This window comes from Pseudoliparis swirei, chromosome 23, assembly GCF_029220125.1.
Source record: "Pseudoliparis swirei isolate HS2019 ecotype Mariana Trench chromosome 23, NWPU_hadal_v1, whole genome shotgun sequence".
Taxonomy (NCBI): Eukaryota; Metazoa; Chordata; class Actinopteri; order Perciformes; family Liparidae; genus Pseudoliparis; species Pseudoliparis swirei.
In genome coordinates, this window is record NC_079410.1 from 9,348,419 (window position 1) to 9,367,727 (window position 19,309).

Sequence of the window (19,309 nt, forward strand, 5' to 3'; positions counted from 1 at the left end):
CTCCGACCAAAACAAACTGCTGTCTCACAGCCGTCCGACAGACAGTGAGAACCGTAACCAGCCACAGCGGACAGTTAGCACTAAGTGTGTGTGTGTGTGTGTGTGCGTGTGTTAGGAGACTACTCACAAAGCTCACAGCTCTCTTCTCCAGCTTCAAACACCGCTTCCTAAAGAAGTGCACGTCTGAGAGGTAGCAACAGCCAAGCGAAAAATGAGAAGATCCGTGAAATGAAAAATGCATTTGGGGAGATGTGAAAGTAGAGAGATAATAGAAAACCATTTTAATTGGAGCTGGAATAAATCCTTATGGCTGTAAAGCGACAGAAAAAAAGAAATACTTGTTGTCTCATGTATCGTTCATCGTAAAGCGCTTAGAACTTAAATCTTGCACGTCCGGCAGAGCTCACTGCCAATGCGTTGCTTACATTGGAATCGAGGTTTGCGTTTTCTGTTGATTTATGTTTACCAATCATAAACACAGATGTGCACAAATCCACAAACACTCAGATTTAAAAAACAAATATGAGGCTTTACTGTACCAAAACCTGCAATCTGATCTTCCCGCATTTAAATCATGCAAAAGAGAAAACTCTCTAATCGGCAGAACAAAATGATGGCAAACATGGAAACTGGACATGTGACTGAACCATTTCAAAACCAGGACAGGTTAAACACATTTCATGTAGCTGGCTGGGACACTTATGAAAGGAAATCTTACTCATCCAATTGGCTCACCTAGATATTATCATGTAGATTTGTAGAATATTTGAGCATACACTCTTCCTTGAGGTATGAACCCCACAATATCTGACACTGCATCAGCTTCTCCAGCAGGGGGCAGCGTGGCTCCTATAAACACGGCCTGTTGCCGTGGCCGACCGTGTTCGTGGTAGCGGTGTCACCAGCATGTAGTAATGCGATCTGGAAATAGATAAATGCAGAGAATCCTGCAGCAGACACACCCTCCACCCACACACTGAGTCCTGCCCAGCACACCAGTGTCAGATTCCTGCACTCCCTGGCACACGCAAACACACACACACACACACACACACACACACACACACTCACATTCAGACTTAAACTCAGATGCACTCACAGACGACAGATTTGTAAACACGCACACACTCCAGGAGGCAACACATGCATGGAATCTGCCCTTTACTCACTAAAACACACACACACACCCGCACGCACACACACACAAATAGAAAAAGCACACTTCCTTCTTCTGCATATCCTTGCGAGCCCCTGCAAGCCCAGGCGGCGCTAATTCAATCTGCTGTAACAACTGTCACAGTGTTTTCCGACCTCATCTGTAAGAACTCCATTCACATCACAGTCATAGTGATGCGGTATGCAACGCACTGCTCTGAAAACAGTTTAATCTGCCACTATCGGAACATTAGCCTTGTATGTCGGTATGTAAGAGCCTAAATGTTTTTACAAGATTGCGAAAGGTTATACAAGGTCATGTCTTTAGCTTCTTGTGGTGTGAATTCCACCACAGCGACTCTTCTTTCTGCTGCGCCGTGATTATCTTCCTTATGAATAAAGGGGTTACCTCTAAAACACAACAAAAGTCTTCTTTGTCCCCAGTGAGGATGAACTGGGATTTATAGAAGCGACGCAGGAGACGAACACAACATTACCCCAATAATTATCATGAGGAGATAGAAATGCTATCTGTGGGATTTTCTGGTTGTGATTTAAAAGTTTTTATAATGTTGTATTTTTTCCAGCATTGTCAAAACTATTAAAATCACCTCATCAAAAATTGTTGTAATTACATTTACTAATGTCTATAGATAATGAGTCTTTGGGGGCCTCAGGCTTCCTGAACATTTGTGTATTGTTGTGTATTTGATTAGGCAGCTGCATGGCGTTATGTTGCTCTGCAGGATATAGATGAAGAAAGACAGAGACAGCCGCCTACTGTTTAAAGAAACCCAGACCACCACCACCACTCTGAATTAGGTTCCTGCCCTCATGAGAGCTGAAAAGTGAGAAGAGCCGAGTGGGAGGAGGAGAGGATAACTTCTATAAACGGATGCCACGCCGCTGTGGCAGTTGCTAGGGCAATGCCAGGGCAACAGCGGTCATTCTGCGCGCCAACAGGTCCACATGCCTCGGCGCCAGTCTGCTCCCTCCCCTGCAGTCCGGCCCGGGACGGTGGACGGACTTCCTGCATATCGCTGGAATCTGAGATGTGTAGCTGCGAGAAACATCTCAATTTTGACCAAACACACACCGGGCAGTGTGATGAGAGGATTCACCTGAACTGGAGGATGCGACGACTTGATTCACCTCCAACATCTGACCGCATCTGCCTCTGACCTACTTGTCATCACCAGTAAAGAGGCAGGTGGAAGAGGGGAAAACACTTTAACCCTGTCAATAATTGTGCCAATACTAATCCGTCTATGAAAACGTAAAGCACTTGTATAGATAACAAGTTAAATATAAAAAAACAATAAAGTAACATGATATAATTTAAAGGTATATGTTACAGCAAATGCAAGTATGACCAGCACATGCCAGTTTTACAGTGTAAATAAGGATCTGCGATTCATTTCAGGTCAAGTCAGGTGTAGACAGTCGTTGTTATTTTAAACATTACCAATGTCAACTACAGAGGAAACCTCAACATCCTGCAGAGTTCATCCTAAAACAACCAAAGCGTTGTTGGCCTAGATGCAGACAGCTTACCTATGAGTTAGGCTATGTCAAATAAGCCATCTGGATCAGGTCACATGGGTGCGTGTTGAGCGCGAGTGCGTGCGTGCATTGAATCTGTGTGTTCAATTGTACATGTGTATAAACTTTGGACGTGGCTGGCTAGTTACTGCAGCTCTGTTTACATGGCAACCTACATAACAAGCCACTTTACCTGGCTCAAGACTTCAGAGGGGAGACGAGGGAAAGATTGACTAAACGAGAAAAGAGAGCATGGGGAAAGGTGGGAAAAGGTGAGCCGGTCAACTCTCTGCCCTGGGAGAGATCTGACATGGCTTCAATGGAAACGAGAAAGCAAGAAGATTTGAGAAAGTTATAGAGAGACACAGAAAGAGAGCAGCGGTGAGAGCAGAGTAGTACGGTGCAGGAGAGGACAGGACAGTAAAGTACAGGACAGTACAGGACATGATAGTACAGGATAGTTCAGGACATGATAGTACAGGATAATTCAGGATAGTTCAGGACATGATAGTACAGGACAGTACAGGACATGATAGAACAGGATAGTTCAGGACATGATAGTACAGTAAAGTACAGTACAGGACAGTACAGGACAGTACTCTCAGCTACAGTGCGGATTTCAATATGTTCAAACATGTGAACACTTGCACATCTGAAGTGTACGAGTAATAGTCTGTATTATTTGCTGAAGTGTAAATGTAGTCAAGATACATTTGGGGGAGCAGGTCAGGCAGTTTCACAACATCACACTCAAGCCCCCCTGGCGTGGCCCCAGAGCCCACATGGCGAAGGAGCTTCTGAGAGCATGTGCACAGCTGTAGTGACAGCAGCTGTTCTTCACCGAATGTTAAACAGCAGCACCCAGCCAGGCTCTGCTAACTTTAATCAAACGCAGCACCTGTTGGAAACATGGCTGAACACACACACACACACACACACATGCACGGGCACACACACATGCACGCTGGCATACCCCCTCCTCAATTAGTTTTTGCTCACTTGTTTTCTTTGCAGTGTGCCTGTGTAAGTGTATCGACTGCCTGCACACAGTCTATACGTGTGTGTGTGTGTGTGTGTGTCTGTGTGTATGTGTTCCCTCACGCATGTCAAATAGAGCGAGCAGCTGTCCCCCATCACAGATCTCTCTGCCTCTCTCATCTAATAACACTGTTTAGTACGTAAACAGGCCTGCATTGTGGTCGCCATACGCGTTGCTCTGGCTGTACCTCACATGTTGTTCTGCTCAGAGCGGTTGCCATGGCAACTCACCCAACAACGCCAATGGTGAAGCAACGTGGCCACAAGTTCCTTCAATGACATTTCCCTGTTAACCTACAGGTTACTCAAACCCAGGGAGGCTCACCCAAAACAGCAAGCGTTGACTTGTGTTGGTGTTCACAACAGAGAGAGAGACATAACAACACATTGAAAATCAACTCAGCACCTCCACCCGGTGGGGGAAGCTGATTTTACATCTGACTTTTCATATGGTCAGCACAGATATCTTTCATTGAATTCCTTAAAGCTTCATATGGTCAGCCGAAGCTGCTCTAAGAGTCGTGAGTCCGAGCCTCCATGAGGCATCCTCAGATGACCGAGCTGGGGTGAGTGTGGACACGTCAGCCCCAGACGCTCCATTCTCAGTCTCTGTGTGGATGATGGCCAGTTTCCATCGAGAGCGTCACCGCTGTTGATTCATGTGTGGAGAAAACGCAGGAAACCAAAAGGCACCCTCGCACATGAGCACCAACACAGTAGGAGGAAAATTAGCGAGTGAACAAAAATGATTTGTCCACATAACATCGGAGAGAGGCTCTGTTTGTTCTGCTTTGAATACAATTTTATAACATGTGATGTGAGCCAGTAGAAGCCAATAGACCACAAGAGGAGGATGCCTCTACTTCGCCACACAATTATTCAGATTATTATGATTATTTATATTATAAATGCAGACTCTATGTACTGTCATGCATATTGTATGGACTGTGTTAGCATCAAACCATTATAATAATATAATTATTACATTATATTTAATTTAGCTGACCCTTTTATCCAAATTGACATACGAAAATAGCAATTTGGGGTTTGTCTTGCTCAAGGACACATCGACGAGGGCAGAGGCGGGGATTGAACCCCCAATCCTCTGATTGAAAGACGGACCTGCGGACCACAGACAATTATAAAAGTTTGAAAGTGTGATTGGAACTACGTAACATCATACTCAAAACACACAAACACACTACACACTGGAACGTATAAACGCAGATTTAGTCCAGTGAACATTCACTCAAAACATAAACATAAACAGGTGATTCCTCCATCACACACACGTGTCAGTGATCTCACCTTCATCCAGATTTCACACACCGTCTGGGTGCTACAAGCTATGCTAGGTCACAAACACACACACACACATATGCTGCTGCAGGCGCTGCTTCACCATTCACACCACAGGTCTGTTGTTTTTTCACGCCAATGACCTTTTTAACAACACACACTAACGCTCGTAAAAATAGCATTAAAAAGCAGACAGCATTGCCTCACTAATGACTTCAGCATAATGTACAACACGCCTAAACACACAGACCGACTCTTCTCAATCCAAAATGCATTTTGTTTACAGGAACAGGGAAAGCAGCGTCAGAGGGGCAGTTTGGAAAAAGTAAGGATTTTGATTTCACCTTACTGGTGAAGTGAAGCAGGGCTTTCTCTCTGTTAGCTGAAGGAGGGACTGATTGATGTGCCACGAGGGACAAGAGTAGTACTGTTTAAACAGAGCTCTTTCCTGTTTTCACACCAAAGAAGAATGGGAGAATGCAGATAGAGAAAAAAGAGAGAGGGAGTAAAATGTCTCTGAAGTATAAGTGCTCTCTCTGTGTCACTTCACCACGAATCCGCCCTCGAGGACGTGTTTTTGTTGTTGTCCCCATGGAATGAATGTCTTGTGAACTTAAAAACATGAGAGTATGTAAAGACAAGCAGGCGGAGACTGGAATGGAAAAGAGGTGGCAACAGAGCGACAACCTGTAAAGACAAGAACATTGAACTAGAAACAATGGGGCTGAGGGGGTGAGATGGCGGACACAAACAGAGACAGAAGAGCCTGCAAACAGAACAGGACAGAGACAGACAGGAACGCCAAATCAGGTCCGCCAAGCTGCTGCACAGATCCTGCAGAGCTCCGGCTCCAAAACCCCAAAGAAAACATGCAGTCAGCAAACGGGACAGAATGAGAGAGTGGAAAATACCATGGAGGGGAAAGTAGAGGCAGGCTCGTACAGAACAGACACCCGATCACAGCGAAAGGCACAGACTGAAGAACCGTGGACTCTGTTGTCCGTTCAGAAGAGAAGCAGAAGGGCTGAGAGTTTGTCTTACCTGAGAATTTGTCCCCCTCCATAACCAGATCACTCCCACCACAGCCACATGTAGTGTCTGCTCTTTGACTCCACGCTCTTTCTCCCTCCCTCTTTTTCTTTTTTTGGACTTCCCTTTCTCTCCTCTCTCTCTCTCTCTCTACCCCTCCCTCCCTCGTTCCTCTTCCTCCTCTTCTTTCTCTCTCTCTCTCTCTTTCCTTTCCGGCTCTCTGTTCTCCCTCTCTCTCCCCAGTTTGATTCCTTCAGTGTGTCTTGCTAATGAATTCAGAATTACGACATTGCCATGTGCTTATCATATGCTGCATTCGCCTCTCTCTCTCACACTCACACACACACTCTCTCTCTCTCTCTCTCTGACTGAAGCAGCATTGTATCTTGAAAGTAGAAACCATTAGCTCCACCATGTGACATGGACAGACTAAAATAACCTGCTGGACTCTTCCGCCTGCTTACTCATAATGTTTCTTGTGTGCGATGCATTTGACAACAAAACTTGTCAAGCAGGAGTGAAAGTTCTTCCCCAAACACCGCCTGGACTTCCTCGTGAATTGGGCAATCTGCCTTTGTAAACGTGTGAAAGGATGATGGAATAATACCGGCGCGCAAAAACAATACAAGGTGGGAAGCGAGGGGGGGGGGGGCTCTATCAAAACATACGTCCTTAAAATGTTTTCAAGACTTAACAGGAGAGGCGTTGTGGGGGGATTACAGCCAGAGTGAATATTTGAGACAAAGAAAGAGTGAAAGAGTGACTGGTTAGATTGGAGAGACCCCAGCCCTGGCTCTGAAATGTTGCTAAGACCCGTCTCTGTGTTCAGGAAACTCAGATGACCTCTGACCTTTGGCACGTCCCTCACACTGCGCCGGGGGTCAGAGGCCACAGGGCGAGCGTCTGAGCTCCGATAGAGAGATCAAACACACTCAGACATGTCCGTCTGACGTCTTGTGCAACACACACTACTCCAGTGCCCTTGTGTACTGCGTGTTGATCTGCGTGTGTGTGTGTGTGTGTGTGTGTGTGTGTGTGTGTATTCATGTTGGCATTCACCTGCGCGTGCGCTTGTTTTCCTTTTATTTAACCTCTCGTCTCGTGTTCATTCATTCTTTCATTAAAGCCAGCTGCCCAGTTGTGGGGCACTGGGTGATGACGGGAGGGAAATGGGCACACTGGCGGACCCAAATGGCCAAAACTTGGAACTGCGATTGCTCGCACGTCGCCATAAGAAGAGAGAAGAACACGGTCCACGAACCTGTCAGGAGGTGAGTGGAAGGATCGACTCCCAAGTGATCCAGGGCTCGTTAGGAGCTCAGTGCTGACGATGCAGTTCCAACTCAGACCGTCGATAACACCGAGATGACAGAAGCTGATCCGGCTGGAGCGCTCACTCCCTCCAGTTTATTAAATACTTTACACATTCAATTTATAATGTTGCTGCCAAAGCTGTCAAGTCTCACTAAAGGGGGAAGGGATGCTCTTGTTTCAGATCGGAGTTAATAAAGGTGAAAACATTTCACAAAATAGATTAAAGATAAACAAATGAAATATAAGTCTAGCTTGCTGGATCGTTATTGAATGTTACAATAGTAATTTATTTGTAATATGATGTTTAATATAATGTTATTATAACTGTTAGAAGAAAACTCAAAGAATTTTGCTTCAGCTTGTAAACATGCACACGTCTGACTGATCAGCACAAGTTGTGTGTGACCAACACAGCATGATCTGCTGACTGCCAAATGGGAATTAACCACACACAGATCAACAATAGGGACAGTGTTGGGTAGACGTGTGTGTCTGTGTGTGTGTGTGTGTGTGTGTCATGAGTTGAGGTTACAGTAAAGTATCCTCCCAAACACTCGCCTCGCTCGTAAATCTGCCCTGTTGGCAGATGTTTTGTATGGGGCATCTACCTCCAAATGCACACACACCCACACACACACACACACACACACCCACACACATACCCCCGTGGCGACTGCATCAAAGCAAGGGAGGTCTACTGACAAGCAGGGCCTTATCCTCACCCTTGAGCACTTCCCCACAACCTGTATGTGTGTGTGTCCGCTGCATGCTGCATCTGTCAGGGTGTTTGTGTGTGTGTGTGTGTGTGTGTGTCTGACTCACTCATTAGCCTGTCCCTCTGGTTCAGAAAACTGATTTAAAAGTTTTTAAGCAGACACAACATTTTGGAATTTTGTGTCCACTAAGTAAAATAATATAAATATATGTTCTTTTCTGGGTATTTAGGCAGAAAGACACACGAGACAAGGACTCACCCAAATTCATCACTTTTATTTCGAAGCTGTTTCTATATCTAGACTGTGCAGCAGGAAGTACTCGTTGTAACTCATATCTTATTTATGGCCCTGATGTTGCTGTCCTCATTTGCTCTCAGAAGCTCTGTTTGTTTTATACAAGCTAATTTTTTATGAATGACGTCCGACAGAACAAGCGCCACGCCCGGTCAGAATGGGTCTGCTGCCTCAGCCCTCTGTGGGCTGAACACACATCCTGGGGCCGGTTGCACAGAAGCAATTTCCGAGCACACGCAGATCACAAATGGGGACGTTGCATGTTTATGCAATTTTGGTTCAAAGTTGTCAAAATGAACAGGATGGGAAATGATGTCATGATGCATGTCATGGCTTGCATCCTGCAAAGACACGACACACAGCTCCCCGCACGGGGTGCTCTTGCACTAGAAGAAACCTCAGTGGTGAGCCGACGCTGTGTATGAGGTAAGTGCACGCCCACGCATGTGGATACACACCGAAGTGCAACCAGTTTTTTTTGTGCACATTTTGTAATTACACTTTTTTTTTTTAATCATGAGAAAATATAGAAAACTATATCTTAGAAAGTATTGCAAATATATGCAATGAATATTGCGAAGATGTTGCAGTCAAAAATGAATAGAAAGACTTAAAAACTAAAAGTAGCAAATACATGTCTGATGTCTTCGTGTACCCGAGTGACAGAAGAAGTAATGCGCTTAATTATTCAATGATGTCATCTTATGAGGTCACCTGGTCTAGTCGACAAGACCACATACAGACAGCATCCCATTTACCAGAGATACATTCGTGTCTTCTGTCGATAAGAAAGAAGCACACAGACGCTGACATGGCAACTCAGACATCAGCACGTGCACCGAGACACAAATGTCTCCTGTTGTTTGTCAAACGCGGTGCCATCCCGCTGCGTCGCAGACTGCGCCTGCGATCTGCTGTTTACCTGCTATCAGCTGTTATCTGTGTAGGAAACAGGGCCTGCTCCGCCCTCGCCGTTACCACATCCCTCCGCTGAGGGTCAATGACACAGACTTTGGTAATACTTCACCGGAACAGTGAGGGATTCAATGGAAGCCGGGGAGGGCAGTGCATGACTTTGACAATGACCACATCTGGATGGATGCTAAATGAACGTGGCTCCGTCAGTAGACGTGCACTACGTGTGCTGAATGTATGGGAGTGACGGGTACAGTCTACTTACTGGGGCTGGTGATGCCAGATCCCTCTCTCTCGGTTCTCCTTGTCCGAGTGCTGGTTGATCTCCCTGTAAATGAGGAAAAAGACAGAAGGACAAGTTAGTGACATCTTCTGGAAAGTAATCAACACGTGTCACGTGACGCATTCATCCACACATCATTTTTGTAATGAGTTATTTATCTGAAAACAAGCATGAGCACCTCGTGGAAAACAGCTACCACACATTCTCCTCAAGGCCAAATCATCTACAGTTGTCATGTGGAGAAAACAGCTGATAATTTCAAGTTCGCTGCTATTACTACTTGACCACCAAGACACCATTTTGTTCCAGAAGGAAAGCCAGAAGTTTTCTAAATTTAATTTGTGGTTTGTTTGTATTTTTAGAACTGTGAGGATGATGTGGAAATAACTGGCATGTGATAGAAAATGCATGAAATAGTGTATTAATACAAGTGCATGACAACTCTTCAACTATAAGACTTTTGTGTGTGTGTGTCCAGCCGATCACATTCGTTTGCTCATCAGGAAAGTAAACGTGCTGATGGAGAACCGTTAAAGGTCAGCACGGGGCTCTGAATCTGGGTTTTCATGTAAAACAGTACTCAGTACGCCTAATCAATGAGCAGAGACACTGACTCACAGATACGACGCATCAATCAACACAACAGGTCATTTAGCATTAAGTGCTAATCACAGTGAGGGCCAGTAAGAGTTAGAATAATCAGGGGAAATATTGCCACGGTTATCTTATTATAGCATTGATTTTCAGGGCTTTGGTGATCCCCTTACTTCACCTCTAGCGCCACCTCGAGGTCCACATGTAGGGATTCCTGTTCCTGGAACAGGTGATGGTGCGATGACAAGATGCTGCATCACTCTTAGATCCCCCCCCCCCCACACACACACACACACTGGTGCTCGCCTGTTCCTCTCTGAGTCAGCCCCGTCAGTGCGATTCAGATGAGTCGCACTCCTTGGTGACTCACTTGTCCCATCCTGTTGTTAAGTTCTGAGAAATACTTCCTACCGCAAATCAGTGTACGGGACAACATTCATTTTCTGCTAGTAAACACGGTGGTTTTCCGCCTGTGCACTCACTGGTCGCCCCGGAGACAGATGGTCCGAGGGAAAGGGAGCGAATGTGCCACTGTGTGACTGGTAGACGTGAGAATGTGTGTGTGTGTGTGTGTGTGTGAGAGAGAGTTCATTTTTTGAGAAAGGAAAGTAAATTAAAGAAACTAATTTAACAGATGACAATAGTGCTTCTCCTAAATAGCTCATGTCCCTTCCAGGGAAGCCAAAGACCCGTATTTTACTACGCTGTGACTTGAGTGGGAGAAATATAAAAGTTTCCAGTATTTTTCTTGAGAAATACTTCTCAGAAGGTCGAGCAGCATCAGAAGCCCACTCTGCCGACTTGGGCGTTGGGGCGGGGGACTGTGTCTGACTATTTCTGTAACTTTATGAAAGAGAACAATCCGACAATAACACCAACGTCACGCCTTGATTGGCCAGCTGGGGTCTGTTTCAGGACGATCTGAGGCAGAAGAGACATAGGCTGCGGTGGAATAGTCCTTTTTGGTTAGGAAGGTTGTGAATAGAGTGTGTGTGTATATGTGTGTGTGGTATCATAAAATGTATTCAGGTGGCTCCTACTTCAAATGTCAGCAAAACGGTTTTACAGTAAGTATTGATCTAAAATCGAGAAACATGTCAGTAACAGAACTGTTTGTGGCTTCTTTGTTGATTCGGAGAGATATTTTTTTACTTTTTTAAATCACTAACTGGGCATTCAGACTGTCTCAAGGTGCAATAGTCAAAGAGTCAACCCCTTTTCCTGCTTTGAGTTCAGATCATTAATCTACCCTGAGCCATGCGATACCGCCATCGGACTGTTATACGAGCGTGTACTTCCTACGTGTGCTGGAGCCGTGTGTGTGTGTGTGTGTGTGTGTGTGTGTGTGTGTGTGAGTGGAAACATGACGCAACGAATGAGAACCAGCCAAGTTTTTCAAGCCTAGCAGCCTATAACCATGCCTGTGTCTATTTACTTTTCTAGCTACAGCTTGAGAGAGGCGAGGTGAACAGATAATTAACGCACACACACACACACACACACACACACATAAACACACACACTACACAAAGTGCTTTGAATAAACCAAAATGGACCATTGCAACAAAGTGATGCGCCACAGAAGCCGTAACAACGCCACAGAGTCGCGATGATAAGGTGATAGCTGTGTGGTTTAAAGTGAGGGCAAAGTACTGACAGACAAAAAGCAAACAAATATGTAGCAGCCAATCACAGTGAGTGAGCTTAAAAACAGTGACACCTGAAAAGTTAAACTGTATGTTGGCAAAAAGGTGCACGTGTGCGTGTACTGTGTACTCACCTGCTCAGTCTTGTCTGGGGCCACAAAACACACACACACACACACACACACAGCTTGAAACGCTTTCATAAAAATCTTCCTACAGTAAGATCAATGTCTTTTTCCCCTTGAGGGGATTTGTATTCTTCTGAGGTCATATGCTCCTTGTGACAGTGCTTTGAGGTGTTGAAGTCACATTGTGGACCCGGCTGAATGCATTGCTGCCTGGGTATTTGCTATCGGCCTCAACTGATTGATGTCAAGTGCTCTGCTCTATGTTGCCCTGTGTGTGTGTGTGTGTGTGTGTCTGTGTGTGTAACAGGACCGGTCAAGTGCATGTGCCCGGACACACATGTCAACTGATTAGTTATTGGTCTCAGGTGACTAGAGCAGGTACACAGAGGGCAGAGGGTGCAGCCCTTAACGTACTTGAGACACAAGAGCTATCACACAAACACACACACACAAACACACACACACACACTTGAAGGCCTGCAAACAGACACGCATTCAAGGGTGGAGTGATTTACAAAACAAGCAGTATATTGCATGCTCTGTCTCCTTCACACACACACAACTACCTGAGATTTGTGTGTTTGCACAAGGAGGCCACGGCGTGTCTTATTTGCGTAGGAGGTGAACGATCTCCTCTCTTTCTTTCTTTCTTTCTTTCTTTCCTTCCTCGCTTTTCGCGTGTCCTCTTTTACTTCAACTTTTCCCTTTAGGGCTCGGTGGTGTTTTGGTTGAAGCATTAATCAACTGGGTGGTAGACACTGTATCAACGACGTCAGGATGGGACGTGTTTTCTTTCAAACTTCTTTAATAAGTAGAGACCATCTTTCCTACGCGCGACCTTGGCCTTCAGTTTGATCTCAATGACACATCTGTGAAGTTGTGTGCATCTGGCACGGTTGTGTTGCCATCAGGGTGACATACTGACACATATAAGCATTCATTCAAACAACCTTTAGCAAACACGTAACACTTAGAAGTCAGCTATCACTTTAACTTGCCTTATTGGAGGGATTAAAAAAAAAATTCCACTGGATAAGCTAAAAGCAGACCTTCATGCCTGATTATTTTTATTATTACTAACATTTTTCAACAGATTTTATGATATTCTACTATGTATCACGATATAGATTACATATTGCAATATACAATTACATATACAGTGACAGAGGACTTTATTCACAGCACCCGCCCTACTGATAAGTTGATATCTGTTCCACATGAAGCTCCGACAAATGCCGTTATGTCATTTATGACAATATCATACATCACAATCATTTAATTGTTCAAAGTCATTATGTGGAACACTCCCACCACTCAGCCCTGATTCCCTCTGCTCACCCTCATCTGTTCCATTGTGCCCTCATTACACATGTTCAGGGTACACTGCAAACACACCGTTTCACAACCGCGCCTGTGAAAGAGATGGGAGCGGATGGACGGGTGCGGAGGAACAGAGTGAGCGAAAGAAAAGAAAAGAAAGAAAGCAGGACAGACATTTTTCAAGATTGTTTTGACAGCCCCGAAAGGGCCTTTTTACCTGGATGCACTCATAAGGAGTAAGGACCACACCGAGCACGCACTTAAAACACAGGGAGGCTCAAACGCCACAGAAATAGTGCAGAGAAAAACATTGTCCGTGACCCTGAACTGCACTCCTCCCAAATGAATAGCCGTTGTTCTGGCGCCAAAGGTACGGACTGGCGACACCTTTTCCTACCCTGCACTTTCAACACGAAGCCTATTCCTCACTCACCGCGCTCATTGAAAACCAACAGCACTTTGACAAACACGCAGTCACCTCTCTGTACTCTTCACAATGCAAACACCAGCCCAAATCACATCGTATTAAAAGTGCTTTTATGCCAGGGTGAGACAGGATACTGCGGCGGTATATAAAACAATACTGGTGTGGCAGATAAGGATCGGCCTTCCTTCTAATTAAAACCCAGAGAGTCAGTCCTGAGAGCTTTATGGGTTGAAACCTCCCCCAGGGAACATGTTTTTACTGTATGTCATAGGTGAGCAACTGGGTGAGTGGGCTGTTGTGTGTATGTGCATGTTGAGAAATGTCAGAAAGATGGAAGAAAGAGATTTCAGCAAGTGGTGACGAATGACAACTAAACAAGCGTCAGTCTGACACTGAAGCAATAAACACACGGTGCGCTGTCAGGGTAGGATATTTACATCTTTTTTAGGGGTACATTTTTGCCCCCACTGACTGAAATCCAGGGGCATTTAAAAAGAAATTTGGGGACATTTTTTGAAACTTGTGAAATAACATTTAACCTTTGTTCAAAAATAGTGAATATACTTATTTAACCCTTGTGTTGCCTTAGGGTCATTTTGACCCGAATCAATATTACAACCTCCCCCCGCCTTTGGGTCATTTTGACCCGATTCAATGTTTCACCCTCCTGTTACCTTTATATTTACTAACATAATTTACCCTTTGGGTTCAATTTGACGCCAGCAATTAAAACCTCCAGAAAATTATTAGAATTAATATTGTTTTCCAAGTTTAAGTGTGAGGCACTTTATGTTTGTTTGTTGACTACCGAAAGAACACCGACATTAAACATTGAATGGGGTCAAATTAATCCTAAAGAGGGGGGAGGGTGTAATATTGATTCGGGTCAAAATGACCCTAAGGCAACACAAGGGTTAAGCTTACAGTATATGAGTAAGTGTCATAGAAATGGCAATAATAAGACTATTAGGCAGTAGGCTATAGATTTAAATGTTTTCTTAGATTTTTAGAAAAAAGAAGAAAAAAATCAGACAATCATATACAATGTTATTCTTATTTCCTTGTGGTTATTTATTGTTATTACATTCTTCTTAACAATTATTAACAATTATAACCTATTTCTTTCTTTTTTCATAATTCAAAATTATATATATTTATTTTTTGTGTGTATCTAACTAGTACAGGCAATACAGATAGGACAAATAAAACAAAGAACAAAAACAAAACTCTATTAATCTATCAGAATTATTAGAGGAAATTATGGGGGCATCTTTTGCCTCTCACCTAGTGATATCAGGGGCAACATTATATTTCTTAGGGGCAGTTTTGCCCTTTGCTCTCGTGTATTTCCGACGCTGTGTGCTGTGCATCTGCTTGGATACACATGTGTTTGTTGGAGCATTAAAAGAACAAGGCTGTCTCAAAAAGTCAATGAAAAACAGTCCTACAGGTCATTATTGCCTACAGTGTGTCTCATCAATTTTACAATTCTGCTTTTGAACTTTCATGTATAATAAAGTTGAACGAACTGAAACTGAAATCCTCCGCCATCAGTTCAGTTGAGCCAATAAAAATAATGTTTTTTCTTCAACTCCCAGGTAGTTGTTATGCTATTAAGACTAAGAGTGATTATCTTGGACAAAGCTTTAGATGAGTTTTATAAGAGTTGCCAACAATAAGGCTCTCACGCAGCTTACATGCATTATCTTGTTAATTCTCTGGTCCAGTTAGCACTCACAAATATGAATCACTAACACTTAAAGCATTGGCAATAAAATATTCATTCATGTCATGACAGGACGAGGTCGGTCCTGCCAAACAATGGAGTCACTATCTCCTGCATGAGCTCTGCGGCCCACAGAGGTGAAGCCATTTCCACATTTCTCAATGTGGACTTTTTCCTTCTATAAAGTCTATAAATTAAATGACTCTGAAGATGAAATCATCTTGGTTTCATCAAACATAATGTTTAGTACGAAACACTACCGGTCCCAGCTGTGCAGACCTCAGCACAGCTGTCTCTCTGCAAGGCATTAATTAGCAGGCTTATGTACTTGTATTGTGCTTTTGTACGACACTTATTCTTTTTAATGCTCGGGCTTATCTGGAGCCTGAGTCTGTCATAAAATACAGATGAATGATAATCAGATGAACTCAACATGTGAGGTCACGTATATATTTTCGAGGCATTCGAAGCGATACATTTGTATGAATTATTGAAATAAGTGTACACGTGCATGTCCGTGCACTTCATCATTCTAATACCCGTGTCTGGATGTTGGTGCACATGTTCCACCACACATCAGACCCTCTCTGAGCCTGCCATTATCGTTTTACAGGCTCTCTCCTGGCCTCGGGCCTGCAGTATCAGTTGACACCCCCAGCAGCAGCAGCAGCAGCACAGAGCTGCATTCTTGGCTGCAGATAATAAACACAGAGCAGAGTGGACACTTCAGAGCAGGCTCCACATGGCTGAGAGGGGAGGACACACACAGCAGAGGCAATCCTTTACTGAAGGCCTCCTGCAGCCAGGGGAACGCCACATTCCAGAGTGCATCAATGACACCATCTATACAGTAGAGTGGCGTACAAAGTGGTCCTCGTGAACACGTTGTGTTATAATAATAGTAACATTTGCAGCCAACATTTGAGTATATAAACAGACTGTTTAATTTTGCATTTTTTTATTTTGGAAATGATGAAAACAACAGTATGACCAGCCTTATGCACATCACTTCAACATGTGGAGGAAACCCAAGGCTCGATTGATCTGCTGCCTCCTCGTAATGGTTGCTAAGATGTCTGAGGTTTAACAGTCAGTTGGGGAAAACTTCAAAATCAGTTGCCAAAGTGAACATTTAGGAAGAGAAAACAGACACATGTAGAAGGAGAAAAGAATAATTTTGTTTTTACTGGTGCGATGAAAACCACCAAAATCAAACCAATTCATCATTTTGGTGTTTTAAATGTCTTTAATTCGCTTCCAGTCTGACGCTACACTTCCAACCAGTTGCACCCTGGCACTTTTCTTTTCTGGCTAATATTTCCAAAGTTATGTCTCAAAGTAAAACCCACCAGAGGAGTCTACTGCACGTGAGCACGTCCACGTGCTCCAATACCTTATTAGTCCATTCTAGGAAGCCAAATTGAGGGTTAGACCATCCTCGGCATGCTCTGCTAGATGACAGGGCAAATATGTCTCAACACAGTTTATAGCTCGACTTTAAATTTACAATCTAACAATAGCTTAAGGCTCTGAATCAAAGCCTCGCTGACTCTCCAGTATAAACAGGCCAAAAGCCATCATGCAGCGAGGGAGGCATCACAGGTACGAGAAGTGGAATTAGGTTTGTATGTGTGTTTGTTTTGAGTAGGACATAAAAGCACATACCAGGAGGAGTGTACACAATAATGATTGTGTTGTGTGTGTGTGTGTTGCAGTGGGCTGTTTTCATACGGGTTACTCATTGATCCTGATGACTTGAGGGAGTGGTGGTACGAGGCGGGGATCGGCTCCAGGAGCAGCTGTGAAGGGTGCTTGAGTGAACACAGACTCCCCCGCCCCCCCGAAACAACGGCATACCCACAGATGGTTATACATAAGGTCTAAAACTTAAACTTCACATGCGCCAGATACACAGTTAGTGTATGTGAGTGTGTGTGAGGGTATTTGTCTACAAAACACACACACACAGGGCCGACCTTCCTCACTCAAAGTCACCCCTACACGCCTCTGATGCTTGTCTAAACACCCCTACACAGAGGAGGACTTTTCACAACACACACACACGCAAGCCTACACACACACACACACACGAGCCTACGCACACAGAAAAACACACTTTGTTATGAGACAATTCCCCGAGCTGAGCGCTGACAAAGAATGTGACAGCTCCACACACGTCGTCGCACAGCAGAGGGAGAACACACACCCACCAACAGACACACACATACACAGGAAGAGGAGGAGGAGGAGGAGGAGAGGCGGCATGACCCAACATGCGCTTGGCTCCGACGGAAAACTGACGGACGCTCCATCGCACAAAGACTCTGGGAAGTGGAACCGGGAAAGCCGGCATTCCGCGGGATAGGGTTGTGTACACTGGACTGAGCCGGAGCTTAGAGGGAAGAGAAGGAGACATAAAGAGGGGAGGGAGGAGGGCAAGGAGGCCAAGGAGGCCAAGAAGATGGAAGCGATAGTAAGCAGTGCTGGAGAGAAAGGAGGGGTGGGGGGGGGGGCAATCGGGGAGAGAGGAAGAGTTGGACAAGAGAGACATAAAAAGGAGGGAAGGAGATAGAAGGATGCCACAAGTATCAGTCAGGAAGGATGCAGCAGTGATGGACTGTTTGTAGCAGCCATCGTGGTTAGTGACTCCATCCTCTATGTCTGCTGAAGGGTCCTTGAGCAAACAGACCTGCACCACCACAACGTCGTCTTCCAGACGTCTGAATTAAGCTCCAAACGTTCTCGTACCCGGTTATGACAACCTACGCATCTTTTAAGACACACATTTCGCAATAACCACAATCAGATCCAGCCGGCCTCAGAATAAATGGGTTTATGTTGATGCAGATGTATAAATCCTGTGATTCTTCGGGGAGGAGTGAATGGACTGTACCATCAAACCGATTAACAACGGTCTAATGATAGTGACATTGTCATATTATTATTTTTCTATTCCACCAACCGCAAATTAATCCTAGACAATCCGTGTGCACCCCATGTCGTCTCTGTTTCAGGGTCAGTTTTTATAAACGTTTAACTTCTTTATGTTCTTCAGGGCCCAAAAAGAATTGAACTATAGAGCTCAGCACCGTTCTGTCATGACGTCATATGTGTACGACTAGAAGAGATCTCCTGGCCTTTGGAGATGAAATGTTTTACCACAGATTCATGTGTGAGTCTTGTTTTAAGGAAATTAAAAACAAGTTTGAACTGTTCCCATCTGTGAAGGAAGAACCAGGAAAACAAATATTGCTGCTAAAAAACTTACCTGACATTACGCCTCCCTCTCGGGCACCCTCATGCACGCGCACACCAATAGAGGCAATCACCCGGATCATATATTTAACACAACAAAATACCAAACACTAAGAGCAACACGCTTACCTGAATATGAATATTTCTTCATGGTTGCAGACGTTTCCTCTTTCGGTCGTTCACTGCTTTTGCAATTTGAAAATCGTGACGGTTGACGCGTCGATCCGGTTCCTCAGCGCGTCCCTGAACCTTTTCTCTTGTCTTACCCTCCTCTTTCTCTCTCTCCACTGACACTGTCAGCTTTCACCTGGGCGCAGGTTGATTAATTTGTTGAGTAAATCACTTCTTATTGAGCTTTCTGAACTTATTCCCGCGTCTTTAGTTCCACCGTGAACCACTTAGGGAGACAGTCTGTTGGGAATGGATCGAGTCACACCTGCACTCCTCCTGACGCACGCCCAGTCTAGGAGCGGGAGTGGTTAACGGATACGGGGGGGGCGGAATAAAGACATATTGTTGGCTGTGCTCGTGAATTATATGATTGCTGCTCTGGTACAACTTGATAATCATATTTTAAAAATATACATAAGATCATATGTATCATGGGTCTGCATGCAAGTCAGACCCA

At 44.5% G+C, this 19,309-nt stretch overlaps 1 protein-coding gene across 3 annotated transcripts in view; it reads right to left on the minus strand.

The window, feature by feature from the left end:
- LOC130188077 (septin-9-like) overlaps positions 1–19,080 on the minus strand; it is an 84,155-nt gene extending 65,075 nt beyond the window's left edge. The window contains exons 1-2 of one of the 3 annotated variants that reach the window (XM_056406145.1): positions 18,811–19,073; positions 9,568–9,630 (exon numbers count right to left, since the gene is read on the minus strand). In XM_056406145.1, the coding sequence (XP_056262120.1) occupies positions 9,568–9,630; positions 18,811–18,832 (85 nt within the window). In that variant the 5' untranslated portion in view covers positions 18,833–19,073. Of the gene's footprint in view, positions 1–6,075; positions 6,131–9,567; positions 9,631–18,810 lie in introns of those variants that run through there. The other 2 variants (XM_056406148.1, XM_056406147.1) reach the window with 2 other exon arrangements.
- Between the last annotated feature and the right edge of the window lie 229 nt (positions 19,081–19,309).